The 16,419-nt window shown below is 44.4% G+C and overlaps 1 protein-coding gene across 3 annotated transcripts in view; it reads left to right on the top strand.

Moving 5' to 3' along the window:
* Positions 1–16,419, top strand: part of ABAT (4-aminobutyrate aminotransferase) — a 57,728-nt gene that overhangs the window by 11,698 nt on the left and 29,611 nt on the right. For 2 of the 3 annotated variants that reach the window (XM_032197498.1, XM_032197497.1), the window contains exon 2: positions 8,670–8,785. In XM_032197498.1, the coding sequence (XP_032053389.1) occupies positions 8,716–8,785 (70 nt within the window). In that variant the 5' untranslated portion in view covers positions 8,670–8,715. Of the gene's footprint in view, positions 1–710; positions 1,228–8,669; positions 8,786–16,419 lie in introns of those variants that run through there. The other variant, XM_032197496.1, reaches the window with a different exon arrangement.

The following is a 16,419-nucleotide window of genomic DNA, read 5'->3' as shown; positions in this document are numbered from 1 at the left end:
AGCACGAACTAGCGTCAGTTGTAGGGTCTGTGAATCACCAGGGATCTCAGCTGCTTCCCGTACGCATCGCATCCTCTGTGGCCTGCTGCTGGTACCCCCTCCGTGCCTCAGCCCCTTCGCAGCACCACACCCTGAGTGCAGCTGCGGGGGCATCGGGCTGCTCCTTCGGTGGGCACGGCCACAGGCCTGGGCCTCTGTCCCAGGCCTCTGCCGTGGAAGGCACCACGCGGAGATGTGGTATCAGCCATCTGCACCCACAGGGCATGCAGCGTGGCATGGGTGCTGCAGCTCAGACTGTGGCCTGAGTCGTTCCGATGCCCTGAGTGCGGGTAAGTCACTGCCTCGCTTGTAATAATTACAGATTTCCACCGTGATTTTCACCCATCGGTTGCCATGGCAACAGTGCAGCAGCTCAGTTGAAACGCTGTCATGCGGATTTAAAACTGAGGCGGCTCGGGCACATCTTCCCAGCCCCCCTGGCACCATGGCAACCCATCAGGCCCCACATCTTCCCTTGTGCCCCCCCAGTGTCATGGCAACCTGTTGGGCCCCCAGCCTGCAGGGGTGCAGTGGCACCAGGGCTGCTTTCAGTCCCTGAGAGCAGCAGCAGGGTTTTTGTTTTCTGCCCGAGCAGCGCTCCGCGGGAGGTGGCGTTACGGTGCCCGCTGGCTCTTGTGCTCCCTGCGTCTGCGCAGGACCCGAAGGAAACAAGCCGAGGTGGTTTTGTGGTACTCCCTGGGTGTTACCCTGGGGATATTTGCAAACTGGAGTCAAATGAGGGGTTTTAAAGACAAAACCTTTTTCTTAAGTTCACACAGTTCTTGAAAACTATGGGGGGGCATTTCGAGCTGTAATAGCCAGGCCCTGCGTCTCAGCTGTCTGTTTTCAGAAACCCACAGAGAAAGCGTGCAGATGAACTCAGCCGGTAGGAGCTGATGGGCTACACCTACACGTCAGAGGCAGTGGAGTGGTGGCTGGCAGTCAGATGATCTCGGTTCGGTTTCGTTAACTAGCGGTGTCCCCCCGGCTCAGCTCAGCTCGGGCTGGGGGTTCCTCCGGGTGACGGATGCCCGGTCCTGCTGCCAGCAGTCGCAGGCTGGTGCTGAAGGGAGCGACGGCAGCGGTGCTGCTCCTGCACTGCTCCTGGATGTGGCCCACTTTAAACTGAAGGGGAGAGCGGGTTTTGAAGCTGGCAAGCTGGCTGCTGCACATTTTCATCCAAGCCATGTAAGTGCCTTTGGCGTGTGCCGCGCAGTAGGGCTTAGTGCAGACTGTGCTGAGCCCGCGTTCGGGCTTTGGTACCACCGCACACAGGGGCCCTGGTTCCCCAGGGGTGGGTTTGTCTCTGCAAGCAGGCATGTGTGGTGTGAAAATGTGCCCCCATGAATATGCATGCTTGGCTGTTATGCAGCTGGCTCACTGAACCCCTTGTGAAAGAAATCCCCTGCATGCATCTGCTTTTCTGTGTCTTTGGCTGAAGCAGGGGTCACCTTGAGAAGCTGGAGTGCTTGCTCCCATTTGAGATGTTTCCCTCGCTTTGGTGCAGGCTATCTCCAAGCGAGCGATTTTATGACCTCAGGAAATAAATAGTGCTTTGAAAGTACAGTTTACTGGATGCTGTTTTCGTGACCTTGAGGAGACTGTGATGGGATAATGAAGAATAAAATCTTAGAAGGAAGCTTTGCTTGAGGTTATTTTGGAATACTATAATTTTTCACAACTGCAGAGTGTTTGTGGAGCAGCTGATCTGAAAAGCATAGCTGTGTCATAATTTCAGCTGTGTAACCCTTTGAGAACTGGACTGCCTGTTTTGGTGAGGAAATGTCAGGAGATAACATGCAAGGTTCAGATATCTTGTTATCTTCATTTAAAATAACGCATTCAAAATATGTGAGCTAGAAGAAAGGTTCTGATGGGTAGCTCACTAATAAAGATGGTACCGTGAAATATCCAAGTGCAGTTCTTGCTGTGGGAACTATTAAAGAATGAAAAATTAACACTAGAAGTAACATTTCAGCTAATATTGTCATGCTTACTTTTACCAACATTTATTTATACACAAACTTCTAATATACAATCTATGCCAGTTTTATAGGTATTTTTACCTGTGGCTCTAGAATTTGCTTAATTCCTACCAGATGCTTTCTAGGCCCCCCGTTTTTCCTTTCCTGAGACAATGCATTTCTTTCACGCACATATAATATTTTAGCTGCTCCAATAGTTCTTGAATCAAAGATGAGCTGCTGAAAGGTTTGGTGGGTCACCTGAATTCTGGTGTGTCATAATTGCAACATTTCCACCTGGTTTTACACGTTGGATTTTGGACCAGGGATCATTTGTCAGGCCAATATTTGTGGGAGAGAGGGAAAACAAGGAGAGACAAGGGCAGAAAGATTAAACAAGTAAATAAGTAAGGCATATCTGTATCCAACCACCAAGTGTGCTTAGAAGACATCTGAAGAGGAGAACCTGGGCACATGGGAATAGTGACAGGATAATGACAATTCTGCCTGTGGGTGAGTGTGACGGCAGATCTGAAGGCTCCTGTCCTAGCTTCTTTGCTGCCTCAGCCGTGACCTGATTGTTGGTGTGATTCGGCAGGTCGGTGTTGCTATGTCACGATGGATCATGCATGGTACTTCCAAGCTATAGGCACAAGGTTTTGTCTTGCGTGTTGCATCTTGCTTCGTGCTTTCGCTGCTGTTTTCAAAACAGACTGACTGAAATGCCAGCTGAATGTAGAGGGAGAGAAGGTAGCTGTGCAAAAAGCCAGTTTATTAGGGAAGGCTTACGCTGCCGTGTGCAGTATTTACTGTTTTGTCAAGACGTGAAAGTCAAAACCAGTCTCCCCATTTCTGTTCTTCTGAACAGTGGTGGGAGCGTTTGATCCTGTGGGTGTCAATAAATAAATAAGCAACCACGAATAACAGACACTTGAGCTTTACTTGTAACTATGACAACTGTGTCCTTGGTGACTTAAGTACAATCATGGAGTTTCCAATTACATCCTGTTCTACACAAAGCCACTAAGGTTATTAGAGGAAGAAACGTCAAAAGCAACTGTCAGCTCGTGAACTGTTGCCTGCCAAAATCCAGCTCGGTGGCAGACGCAAGCTCCCCCTTGCAGACACCCGCCGCTTGTTTCGCTGTTGGTGCTGCTCGGTGGTACATGCCTTGGCGAGCCGTGCCCCCCAGGGCCAGACTTGCCAGTACAGGTGCCCACTTCCTGGGTTGCTGTCTGTGAAACTGTAGGGATGAGCTCCTGAGCAGCTGGGGGGCTCTGCTGTGAGGTGGGGGCCGTCCCGCTGGCCTCTGCTGCGGAGTGGGGCCCAGCGGCTGCAGCAGGCCCACGTGAGGCCTTTGGGGCCGAGGTACTTTGTGACCATCCTGCTTTGGTGGCCCCCAGCTGAGCACAGCGGGTGAGGAGCCAGCTGGGTGAACCACCCCTGAAGCTGAGGGGTTCGGCCCGTTTCTGTGCTGGCCTTCTTAGATAAGCACTGGATAGAAAATGCGGTGCTGGCCTTGTGTGAAACTAAATGTGTATTTTCATGAAATTACCTCTTAACGAGCCTTTCCTGTTCCCATGAAGGTTTCAGATAGCCTTAGCTCTAGCTATCATTAGAAATTCTTGGTGATGCTCTAACAAACTTTTGTTGCAAATGCTGTTGTAAGCTAATTAATTTTTTTTCAATGAAACATGTCCTGAAAAAAACACCTGTTGAAGTTGGAGGACCTGTTGTATTTCACTGTGTGCAGTCAGGCTTTCCTAACTACCCAGGCTTTATTGAACTCTTAACTCTGCTTCTGGGACCAAGTGAAATGCAGTTCAATACATTGACACGCTGGCAGGCTTTTTATTTTATTTTTTCATTTATTGCTTTGTTGGTTATTCTGTTTAAGTGGCTCAAGCAGTTCAGTCAGGATTTCTGACATTACCTGGCATTCTGTCAGTAACACTGGTAAGTGGTTAAGAAGTCCATCAGCTTTTTCCTGCTGTAATCTATGGAAGGGGACGTTCCTGTTCTCCCCAGAGGAGTGTGGGGTGGGACATAACTGCAGTGCAGTTTTCAAACAGCAAATGCTGTGTATGTTGATTATTCTTTTTTTTGTGGATACAATGATGCCATCAAGTTGGCCTATTCTTCCTCAAATGCAGGCTAAGGAAGGACTCGATAATGTTTAAATTATTCTCTTCCACCTCACCCATACTTACATCTTCATGAAATTTCAAGGATATTCCAGACTCTGGGATGTCCTTGAGCTGTTTATATGAGCAAAATGCTTGAGCAGCATCACTTAAGCCATGAAAGATGCTTGCTCATGAGCACTAAATGCCTGGAGAATTGTCACTGTTTAACAAATGGCCTTGGATATTTATTTTTTTTTTTTTAGCTGTTCATGTCAGAAGCTGCAATCCCATCCAGCTCCTTTTTCTCAGCCTTCCAACCTTCCTCCTGTTGTTTCAGAACCACTTATCCCATCTCTGACCATATGACAGTCCCTGCTTGCATGGTGGGGTCTGACACGCCTCCTTAGTAGCCTCCTTGTCCTGGCCCCGTTATCTAAACTCTTCCCAACTTGCTTCTAATCATTCAAGTCTGACTTTCCTCCAGAAAAGCAGTCTGAAGAGCCCCCATGTGCAGTTGAGGAAACATTGTGGAGACTAGAAAAGGAGAAGTAAGAGCTCACAGGAGATAAAACGCTACAAAAGACTGGACCATGAATGCTTTAGCATGTGGTGGGTCTGTGTATCATTATTTGGACTTGCTGTCCTGCAAAGCCAAGGAAATACACTTTTAATTCAAAAGAAAGCAAACTTTGCTTGGTTTTCACGTCAAACTTATAGAAAAGCCAAGTGAAGGAAAACAGCAAAGATGTAATTAATTTGCCTTTACCTCCGCCAAATACGTATTGGGAAGACTTTGTGGAGTAATTGCAGTGTGCAGCTTTTGCTGCTGTTTCTAAAGCACCTAATTGTTCCTGGTAAATGGGTTTGGAACAGCTGAGAGATAGATGCTCCCATGAATTTAAAATGGGTTTCCATATCTTTGACATGAACTAGAAGAAAGAGATAAAAATCTGCAGTGCTGACTTACACATCTTACAATGTTTCTGTTTACCCTCTTACCTTTGAATCTATCCCGAGGATGCTTTCGGGGCAGGTTTTGCAAGCTGCAGTCTGAAACGCAGATGTCATGCTGCATTAGCTTCTCTGCTAGCAAGAGAGAACGGGTCATACAAAGTCCTCGTTTGTGGTTTTTGGCTCTTGTAAAAAGCGTCTGGATCAAGTGCCTTAAATGTTGGGGTCCCTCCCTAACTTGTTTTATTTTTTCCAGGGGTTCTCCCCACATCTTGAGTTCACAGAAACAATTTGTCTTTTATATGCTTGCAATAAGCTGCTGTTACTACTGCTGAATGACTGTTTGTCATTCCTGGTAACTAATTTTGCCTGTCAGAAATAATCACTTAGTACATAATTTTAGCAGATGCTGTTTTAAAAACAATACATCCGATTTTACATTGTATGCATAAAAAAATCCATGTATCCCCATTTCATGTGCTCTGTAGACTTAATGGAGCTGCTTCTTTGAAAATATATTTTCTTACTAAAAGAATGCGACTTTGTGACTTACGCATGCATTGGCAAACACAGTTTATATGTAACACCCAGAATATCTGCAAAATTGATATATTTACCGTTCATTTCAGAATAGCTGCTGTGTATAGTGAGCTCTAACCTCCAGCTCAGTCAGTTGCCATTAGAGGAAAAATATTTAAAGATGACTGTTGTGAATCTTTTTTCTGGAAAAGTCTCGCTTTGAAATCTAAGATAGCTAGCTAGCATTTAATTGTAAAGCTAATCAAAAAAATTGTTCGTCACATCCCATTTCCAATCTGATATCTGAAATTGGCAGGCGTATTTTGCCTAGATTTTAACACATCTGAAGCTGTAAGCAGCTGCTGCGGAGCAGCAGTGCTGATGGAGCATCACTTTGCTGCAGCTTTGGCACGTGCACGAGCACTGATTTCTGCTGGCTTCCAAATTCTGCCCCTGCTGCTTGCAGCGCTAGAACAAGCAAGGCCAGTGGGAATTGATCAAGAGATGGATTACGAAGGCAAAATTCAATTGGTTATTATGGCAACCAAATAACACGTGCTTAGACAAATGTCCCAGTCATATCAGCTAATCTACAGTGAGAATTTGTGCACTTAACGGAGATGGAAAAGAAGTTGAATTTAGTTATGCTCAAATGTGATAGTACATGATTTATTCTGACTCTGGACTGGAAAATGGTAAAACTTTTTATATAACAGCTGCCAAGGAAAATTAGGGGTAAGCTGCTTTATTTTTAAACCTCTTGCAATAATATTTTCTATGACTTTTTCAGAAAGCCAATACCTTTTCAAAATGTAATTTTGAGCCTTTTATGAATATTGTATTTCAAACGTTAAAGGACTTTAGATAAACTGTAAATAGAAGTGAAAGGTAAAGTAGCGTTCTAGGAGCAAACACGTAGGAGATGACTCGCCTAGGAAAGGGAAAGGGGGTGTCGCTGAAGGAGACCTGGTCACTGACAGATAGGATGGTGTGGTGTGACTGGAAGGTAGGTTTGATTTGGATGTGAAGAGACGTCTCAGCAAGGACGAGGTAGACTAGTCAATTTGTAGCAAAACACCCACAGGAGATGACTCTAAAGGGAAGCAGAACACCAAAGTGAGTCACGGTGGGTTACGTTTTAGCTTTCTCATAGGAACGTTTGCACTGCTCCAGTTGTTGGCTCCTGCAAAGCTGTGCTCAAGTTAGCTTTTAACAGGCTCCTGGAGACTTCTAAATCTTGCAGAGCAAAGTTAAGGAGGAAATTGAAGGTTGCAGGAGTACAGAGGAGGTGAGTAGCTCTGAGCAGAGGACGTCAAGGTAGTTAATCATTGTGAGAGGTGCTGGGCTGATTGGCCCTTTAGCAGCTTTTTTTCCACTGTGGTGATTTCACTGACTCAGACTCACCTTTGTTTTTTGCTGGAGAATGACTGTGAGATAAGAAATGCATGGTATTGGGATTTTCATAAGTCTAGTTCCTTCTACGTTCCAAACCTCACAAAGCTGAGCAAGCTTTTTGTAGACTGCGCACAAACGTTGTGCAAGTGTTTGCTCACCTTGGCAGATTACAAAATACATGAGTTTTTAAATTGAACTCAGAGCAAACTGCAAGAAACCAAGTGCTGCGTCAGTGGTCTGGGAAGGCACAGGGAATTTTCCTTGTACCAAAGTATTAATGTTGTCTGTGAATTAATAGATCTCTGCAGGTGAGGATGTCTTTTTTTGCTTTATTTTGCCAATTCTGAAAAATCTGAAGTGTGAAGGAAAGCAAATGGTGTGTTGACTAAAGATGATACAGAAATAAAACTTCTGATACATTACTGTGGGATAAGAGATGCTTCCTGCCATAGCAGCTTGGTGTGTTCCCTGCATCCAGTGCCCAAGGAGTGTTTGCGTGCTGTACCAAGGGCACAAGAAGGATGCTGGCAGGGAGCTGTGGTCTTGCTCTGCGGGAGGAGCAGCGCCTTTCCATGGAGCTCTTCCCGGGAGGTGTATGGGTGGTGGCCGCAGTCCCCTTTGGACCGCAAGCCTGGATCCATTGCCAGCAGATGGCCTGCCCCTACTGGGGGCACAGGGGCACCCACTGAGGAGGAAAATGTCAGCACGGTCTCTGCACAGGCAAGCAGGGCCTATGAAGTCCTAGGTAGAACACGCCAGATTTTGAAGCGTAAGGTTTGAATTGAACCTGTATCATAGATAATAATTTAATAACCTCTTCTATCTACTTGTGCCTTCCAGACAGGCTTTCTGTGCAGGTAATCCAGAATGAAAAAGGAGTCATATTAGCATCCGTGCTACTGGACTTGACAAAGTCATTCTGATACAGCTGGCTGAGGCAGTCGCCAACTGGCTGAGGCTGAAAGGGAGCTCTGGAGGCCTGCTGCTCTGAGGCCTGCTCACGCAGGGCCACCCAAAGCAGATGGCCAAGGGCAGTGTCCAGCTGAGTTTTGAATACTACCAAGCAGGGAGACTCCACAACCTCTTCTATGGTTTAGGTGGAACTGACTGTATTTCATTTTTCACCCATTGCCTTGCCCTCTCACTGGACAGCACTGGGAGGAGCCTGACTCTCTTTGCGCCCTCCGTCAGGTCCATGCCTTGCCTTCACCAGACTGAACAACCCCGGCTCTCACAGGCTGTCTTTGGAGAGATGAGATTGCTTGGTAGAAACTGTGTTTTCAAATAATTGTTTTTCTTTTATTTTCTAATGTTTCTCATGCTATCTTTTTGGTTTAGATGAAGTTTTTATCATGAACATAGGTTCAGTCTAAGTAACACATTGTCCTGAGAGACTGACAAGAAAAAAAAAATTAAATGATTAACTTAGTCTAACATGCATGCAGAAAGTCGATGAGCAAGCGAAGAAGGGAAGCTAAATGATGATCTTTTATCTCTTGGCCCCACTGAAGCTGGGAGTTACAAATTTACTCTGGTAGTCATTTGCCTTAACAGGACCTAGTGTCAGACTCAGGTCTCAGTCCTGATACCGAAAGGAGAAATTGAAATGAATGGCACAGTAGCTGCATCCACAGGGACATGAATAAATGTTTTTCTTTTTTTTTTTTTCTTCCAGAACATCAGCCTCAAGATAGAGTCTTTTTGAGTAAAGAAAACATAAAATGGCGTCAATGTTGCTTAGTCGACAGCTGAGCTGTTGTCTGCAGCGGAACTCCAGGCTGCTTGTATTTGGTAAGTGGCTTTTGTACTATTTGGTTTGTATTTGGTAGCATTCATGTTATGCTAGTGAAGAAGATTCCAGTTTGAAAGTTGCTGGCGTTTATCTAGTGCTGCATCTTTCAAAACTTGAACGATACTGCGTTCTGCATCTCGGATAGTGATGCAGTTGTAGTACAGAAGTGGCACACAGGGATGCTGTGGGGTTTTTTATGTGATTTTTTTTTTGTTTTGTTGGTTGTTGTTTGTTTTTTAATTTGGCAAATTGAAGGACTCAGCACGTTTACAGTGCAAATTATTAAACGAAACAAAGCTCATCAGCCCTTGGAACTCTGCTCTAACAGGGCTACTTTCTCATGCTACGTGGTGCAGAGGTGAAAAAGTCATCCATCAAAATCACCTTTTGCCATCATAGCGTGCCCCTGCCTGTCTTCTTTGTGGGGAGGTTTTGTGTGACTGACACCGAGAGGTGGCCTTTGCTGGGGGTATTTTTCTGCCTGCACTTAGCTCTAATGTAAAATAAAGGCCTAACCCACAGCTTCAGGCTGTTTTCTCCTAAGTGTATGATGACAAGCTCTTGCTAGACCCCAGCTCCTAGGTTAGCACATGTACATTGAGCCTCCAGTCTCATGAAATACATGCGCAAACTTCAGTCTTATGCTTTAAAAGTGCAAATTTCTTTTGGTCTTTTTGGACAAAGTGTTGAACTTAAGATCTAGCGTCCACTTTATGTGCTGTTACACTGAATACAGTATGGCTCAATGGCTTTTTCTGTGACCAAGTAAATATTAATGTTTCTTTTCCTCTAGGCCTTCTGCTGAGCCAATGTGCTCCTTGTGCCACTGCCGTGCAAACACAGAACCCCTCCATTTGCTTAGAAATTAAAAAAAAAAAAAAATTATTTCCTTTTAAACAATAAACTTTGTGGAGCAGCTGACCTTTGGCTAAAGAACAGAACGTTTGGTCTTGTAACTATTGGAAAAGTATTAGGTCAGTGTTTCAGGACTGGATGCCCTTTATGTATGGGAGTGATGCACTGATTACCCGAGCTGTGCAAGTGCGGTGATCGTTTGGTCGATAGTGGCCAATGGAAAGTGCTTGCAGCAAGTAGGCCCTCAGCAGCTGCCAGTCCTCTGAGCTCATCTGTTGTCTCGCTATCACGTAACACTCCCTGTCTCTCCCAGCATCTTGCACACTTCCTGATGCTCCCTGCTCAGGAAGACAAATCACTACAGCTGTGGTCCCTGAAGTGCAGGTGGGCTAGCTCTTCTGTTCTCACCATTGCAATGAAGGGCAGCAGTACAAAAGAAATGCAACTCTGGGCCCCATCAGGCCATCCTTTTCGGAAACGTGTAAGTGGAAAGGCTGCTAAAAGCAGGCTTATAGCAAAGGATGGAGGGCCTTGTTGGCAGGTTGCGTAGCTGGCATGCTGCTTTGGGTGCATGTCTCCAGAGATAAAACATGGAGCAAAAGCAGAAGCCCCTACCAGAAGGAAATGTCTTCTGGTAGTTTTTTAGCCTGCTACGTTCCTGGATGACACAATAGGCAGGAGACTGACAGCTGTAGAAAAAACGTGAGCTTCGGGTCATTTTCCTGCTGAGTACCAGCCGAGGCTGCAGCACTGCTGGTCTCTGCTTGTTTTTAGGGAGATGCAGAGGGGGATGTCCAATTTCTGCCTCAGGGTGCTCTCCTCCGACATGTTTTTGAGCATGCAAACTCCGAGCTGTATAGACTGAGAAAGACTCCTCATACGTTACTCCCACAAAATTCCTGCAGTGCCATTTGGTCTGCTGTTTTTTTCAGTGAGATACTGAAATGGCAGGGTTTGCAAAGGGGAGGTGGAGAGAATAGCTTGCCTCTTGGTAGAAGTCTTTCTGTGGGCTGTGATGTTTCAGTTGCGTGTCTGCATTGAGTGCAATAATTCGCGCAGCTTGAATCTATTATAAATTTATTTACAGAAAGAGAGTCTTCCTCCTTGATTATTTCTGATTTTTAAAGCAAATGTGGGTGGTAGCGTTGTGCTGGCCCTGAGCATGAACTATGCTGGTTTCTGACAAAAAAGGGGCATGTGAAAAGGGAAGGATGTTGGCAAGTTTGCATTCACTGTGGCAGAGAATTGTACCCACATTCACTGTTGTAAAACACATGGGAACAAAGGAAACTAAACTCAATATTAATCAAAATATTTCTAGGAATTTTTTCTCTGGTTGTATGTGGGAGATGGTGTTTAATTCTAATCGAGATAGATTTCAAGTCCTCAAATCTTTTAACGAATGTGGGATAAGAGTTAAGCATCTGGGAGGAGAATCTTCTTTACTTGACCATTGCTTGTGGTGTTCTAATTCCTAACACAGTGCTAGTCCATGGCCAGATAACTACAAAACGAAAACTGAAAATTGTTTAAGCTGATTAAAATGCAAAAGCTAAGTGAAATGTATCGATGTAACATACAAGTTAAATCTTCCCCATACATGTAAAGCCTGTAATAATTTGGAGTCCTTATGCTTTCCTGAAAAATAATAATAAGCTGTAATCAGGTATCAATTTGTTGTCTGTATGTATTTCTTGTACTTGATAGTTTGCTATCTAAGGTACGGTTTAATAGAATTTGAGAGGTGGCAGAACATCGGTAGACAGAGTAGCTAGCATAATATATATATATTTTTTTAACAAATAGTCCTGCATAGTGCTCTCAGTACAGTAACATCGAGACAAGCCCAGGAGAGGCAGTTGATGCTGAGGAAATACTGGTGTTTCTCAGTGTACATCATCAGCTGAGCGCTGCAGTCACAGCTGCGTTGCCATCAGCAGTCTCCATGCTGCAGGTTAATTAGGGCTGACAGTCAGAATCACGCACTAGCCTCACTTCGTGCTACCTCTGGTTTGATCGGCTGTGTCTGATGGGAAAACTATTCCATTTCTGTGCTTCAGAGGTGGGCCAAATCATAGTTTGCTGTTAGATGGTAGAGCAGCAGCACAGTTATGAGGACTCTAGAGATCTCGGTTCAGTTTCCTGCTGATTACCCTGAGGGGTTGAATTCTTCTTTGATTCTTGAACTGGAAAGCATGCCAAAAGGCCAGTCTTCTGCCTTAAGGAGGCATCAGTTCCCATTAGTGCTCGCACATGCTCCTCCAGGATGCTGACCTGCTCTTAAAAGCCCCCAGCGGTGCGGCTTCTGCAGCCTCCCCAGGCAATCTGCTCTGTTGCTGAACTGCCCTTATCTTTAGAGCTTTTTTCCTAGTGTTTAACCTAAGTTTCAAAAACAGGAAAAGTCAAGTCCTTACTATTTGTCCTATCCTCAGTGGACCTGGAAGCTGGAATGTTTATTATTTCTTAGCAGCAGCCTTCTACATATTTGAAACCTATTACCTCTCCCAAAACCTTGTACTTCTGTCTTAAATGATTTAAATAATATTTCAATCTTAATTCATAGATCCAGTTGTTCTCTTCCAGTTTCTCAGCACTTTTATTGCAGTGCCCTAGGTGAACTAACTCTAGTTGAGGCCATACCTCACATATCTCAGCCTATTTCCTCACTCTCTTCAGAGAATAATACCACCTTATCTCACCGGCATGCTGCAGTGAAGACTGAGAGATGTTCATGTTCATTCTTGACTTGTCCCCATCACAGTTATCTGAGGTTGGAAGACCACGAGAACGGTTTACTCTAATCCTTTTGTCTCCAGTATTAATCCTTGCTATGACTTACTGCTTTTTTTTAATTCTGTTTATACATGAGAAGTTTCCCTAGAAAATCAGGACAAGAAGTGAAGTGGTCTGAGGTCTTGCTCTGCCTAACGCAAACCTTATTAACATCCAGATAATATTTCTCTCTTTCAGTAGAGAGAATAAACTGGATATGTTTGAGGGATATGTGGGAGAAGCAAAGATCATATCCCTTCTCTGGGTGATAGAGGGCACAAACTTGAGGTCACCTTCAGCTGCTCCCCTGAGAACCAGCTGCTGATGACCTGGGGTGCAACCTCTCCTGCTAGCCTGAGGAACCTTTTCTTCCCAGCCTGATCAGACGTTCTGCCGAAAGCTGAGATACATGGCGATGCTCAGGTTAAAAAATGGTGGCTGGACAACTACTGGCCAGGAGGCTGAGCTGCAAGGCCAAGTTTGGGCAGCAGTTCTCAGCTCCTTAAGGTGAAGGAGGACAAGTAAGGCCCATGATGTCCCCATCTAATTTCCCATTCCTTCTGTCCCACACGGGGCAGCCATGGTAATGCTGGCTGTTTTCCCTTGTGGCTGTTAATCTCTAGAGGGGTCCTGATGAACTTTCACTTACTGTGGTCTGCTGGGCTGCAAATGAGGCACAATGTTGTGGCTGATTCACATCACAAGTTCTGCAGGAAAACTAGCAGCTTGGTGCTCCCATTAGTGCTGAAGAGTTGATTTGGGATTATGGTGCGTTTGGGGGGAGGGAGTTGTTCTTGCGCTTTCTTTTGGGAGCCTCAACTCCTGTTCACCCTCTTTGTTTTCAGGTTTTGTCTTGGTCTTTGGAGAATCCTTTTCCCATAAAATCTCCAGTGTGTATGTGGGAGTCCTGAAACCCAGTCAGTCTCATGTGGAGCAGCTTCTGATTTTACAGCATAAGCACTCTGTAAATAGCAGTCTCAGTTTTCATAATATTATGCAACAGCAATGTTCGCTTTCCAAACACCTCTAGTTAGCCTGGGCTTTTGCCATTGCATTTCAAGAGCTGTTAGTAACAGATTATACTTGCAACACCTAAAATAGTATTTGGGGGAAATCACAGTCCTCCTACATTAGGCTGTCAGGGCCTCCATGCTCCAAAAATTCAATCTGGAAGGAGGTTTGGGAGACACCATGGAGTAGAAGTTACAGACACGCATGGGAAATTGCCTTTCTGCACTTGTACAGGGCAGCAGTGTATGGCACATGTAACGTGCCTCCTTTGGGACTGGGGATCTTTCATTCTACACTCTTTCACAGCAAAACGTTTGAATTTGAGAAATGTGTCAGCATTTATTTTTTCTATCTTTTCTTTTTTGCCTTAGGATAGTTCTTCCTCTTAATTACACTGATAAAATTACAGTGCCTCCTCTGGAGTTTCTCTCAGGTAATATCCAGTTGTTGTACGTTCAGGAACTGTATTTATAGAGAGTGGTTTGGTCAAGCGTATCAGAGGTCTAAGTACTTCCTAGGCCTCTGGTAAACCTACCTGTCAGAGATCACTGCTTACACCAGAGACCTGCTAACAGTAGCGCTCTTTGTGACTGCTAACATCACCAAATGTTAGAAGGGTGTAATTATATTAATTATGTTGCTATAGCAATGTGGTTCTTTATTAAAAATTGCTGAGTGAGACACCTGGTGAGTGATGAAGATAGCTTAGAAAACAGGAGTTGAAATACGAGCTTTTCTGTCTGCTGGCAAACGATGACATCCTGTTACATGAAAAGGAAGAATGATAATTTGCTGATGTTAAACACTCAAGTGTTTAGAAGGATGCTATATGTTGTATAGAGCTTTGAAGAGTCTGCCAGAAGCAAGAAAAGTAGAATTTAATTTGTTGTACCCACCATCTTCAAATGAGAGGGGTCAAAAGTTCTCTGCAAGTCATTTAGCTGATGTGGTCTCTGGTAATTAGGTTCATTAATCATGCATCATTTGTTTTCTGACTTTTGATTTGATGTTAAGAGATACTCTGTTCAGTCTTATTAGCTACATGTAATTTAAAAGCCTTCATAATGCTTTTTTAGGAAGAGTCATAGTATTTGGTCCTGTTCTTATGCTAAGTTAATATACCATGAGAAACTCTTCTTCCATTGCTGTTTGATCACAGACCTCAACAGAAAGTCAGTAGGTTGAGTTGGTCCATTGGCTCAAGAGCATAAATATTGATACATCTAGGAAAAAATAAATAAATAAATAAATATGCTTGGACCTGGTAAGAATCTGTCACTTATATATTCTGGAGATGCAAAGTGGAGCATTCAAAACCAAGACCTGAATTCATCAGTCCCAGAATGGAGTAGCTTCATTTGCAGAGTTTCAGTTGCAGAGTAACTTGACATTAAAAAGTCAAACAGGAGTAATTCGATCCAAGCTGTAACATACATTCAGTGCCTTTGAGAGAGAGAAATTCCAGCTGAGCAGACATGGTACAGTTAACTAGGGATGCATTGCAGTGAGTGGTCTGATTTACTTGATCTACTGATTTACTTGCAAGGCTCGCAGAGTACTTGAGCTCCATTCGTTGGACAGGGCATTACTGACTTGTGCAGTTTTTGGAGTTTATTCTGCAATTACTTGTGCACTTCAGTCTTCTCTACCTGCTAAGCTGAGTTGTGTTACATCAGGACACCTGGTTTCCCAGGAACGCTACCTTACATAGTTCTGCTTTTGTTATAACGATAGATGTGCTTGTGCACCATGGTGTTGGTCATGCACTCAGATATGATGTGTGTCTCTCTGTGCCCATGAAACATGCTGTGTGTTGGTTATGCACACAATTGCTGCTTATTGTGACAGATTGGGCCATCTGCCATACGTGTGATCACAACTTTTTTTTTCCTTCAAATGAAAAATCCTATTTCAGGTGTAGGATTGGGTCCAGGCCCACCAGTTAACATGCTGTCAGTGAGCAGTACTTCTGGGTACACGTAGGCCTAGAGAGCCTGTTCACAGCAATCCCTTCCTTCCCAATGTGTTGGCAGGATGAGGTAACACAAGCCATTTTCGTTTTCTTCATGGCAGGCTGTTCCTTCAGATTCAAACCATAGCATTAGCCTGAGCTAGGAGGTGGAATGACCCTTTGAGAAGCACAAGGACCAGTAAATTGGTAAAGCTGTCCTTATACCGGTGTTCATAAAATGATACACACCGTGGGCTCTTGAAAGCAAATGTATAAATCAAATTTGTATCAGTGAATCAGCTGAAAGATCACTTGTGTTGCTCCTTTTTTAGGTGACTCTGGTTCACTGACATCCTGAAAGTAACTGAGGTTTGGCTAAGCTGCTCCTGAAAGCTGTTTAAAACAAAGTAATCTGTCTCATAAATTGACCAGCGCCACTAATATAATAAAAATGATCTTTAAAGCAACTCTTCTTCGGGAAGACTGGCATGCTTTAGTTTCACTTGAGCAACCTTTGCTGTGTATAAAACCCGTCTGTTGACAGGTACAAGCTGTGCCAGTGTGAATTGATGCAGCACCACACAGCAAAGCTCTGCTCATTTTTAATCGCTCATGTGTGCCTTTAGCACATATCTAGTTCAAATATCAGTGTAGACGAGGCTGTTGCATAAAGAGCAGCAAAAAGATGATGCTACTAGCTTCTGTTGTCTTTGCTGCTCTACTGAGCATTTCTGGGAGGCTGGTTGCCCTCTCCCCAAAGTAGTCTTTATTTAAAAATCACAGAAATACAGTGTGCTAAATGTTTCCCCTAACAGGAAGATTGCACGTGCACGTTACTGATAGACTTGTTTACAGGCTGTGAGTCTTGGAAGGGTTTCCTAATGCCCACTCGCTTTGTTACGCTGAGATAGGTGTTAGTGCCCAGGGAATGTGGCCTGATTTCCTGAGATGGGCAGCTGATGCTCCAACTGGGAGGAACGTTGGCGATGGTGGAAGAAGAGGAAAGTGCATGTGGGTCCTAGTTCACCTGTCTTGGATGCGCAG

This window comes from Aythya fuligula, chromosome 15 (assembly GCF_009819795.1).
Source record: "Aythya fuligula isolate bAytFul2 chromosome 15, bAytFul2.pri, whole genome shotgun sequence".
NCBI lineage: Eukaryota > Metazoa > Chordata > Aves > Anseriformes > Anatidae > Aythya > Aythya fuligula.
The sequence above is the reverse complement of the archived record's forward strand: the minus strand, read 5'-3'. Positions and strand labels throughout refer to the sequence as shown.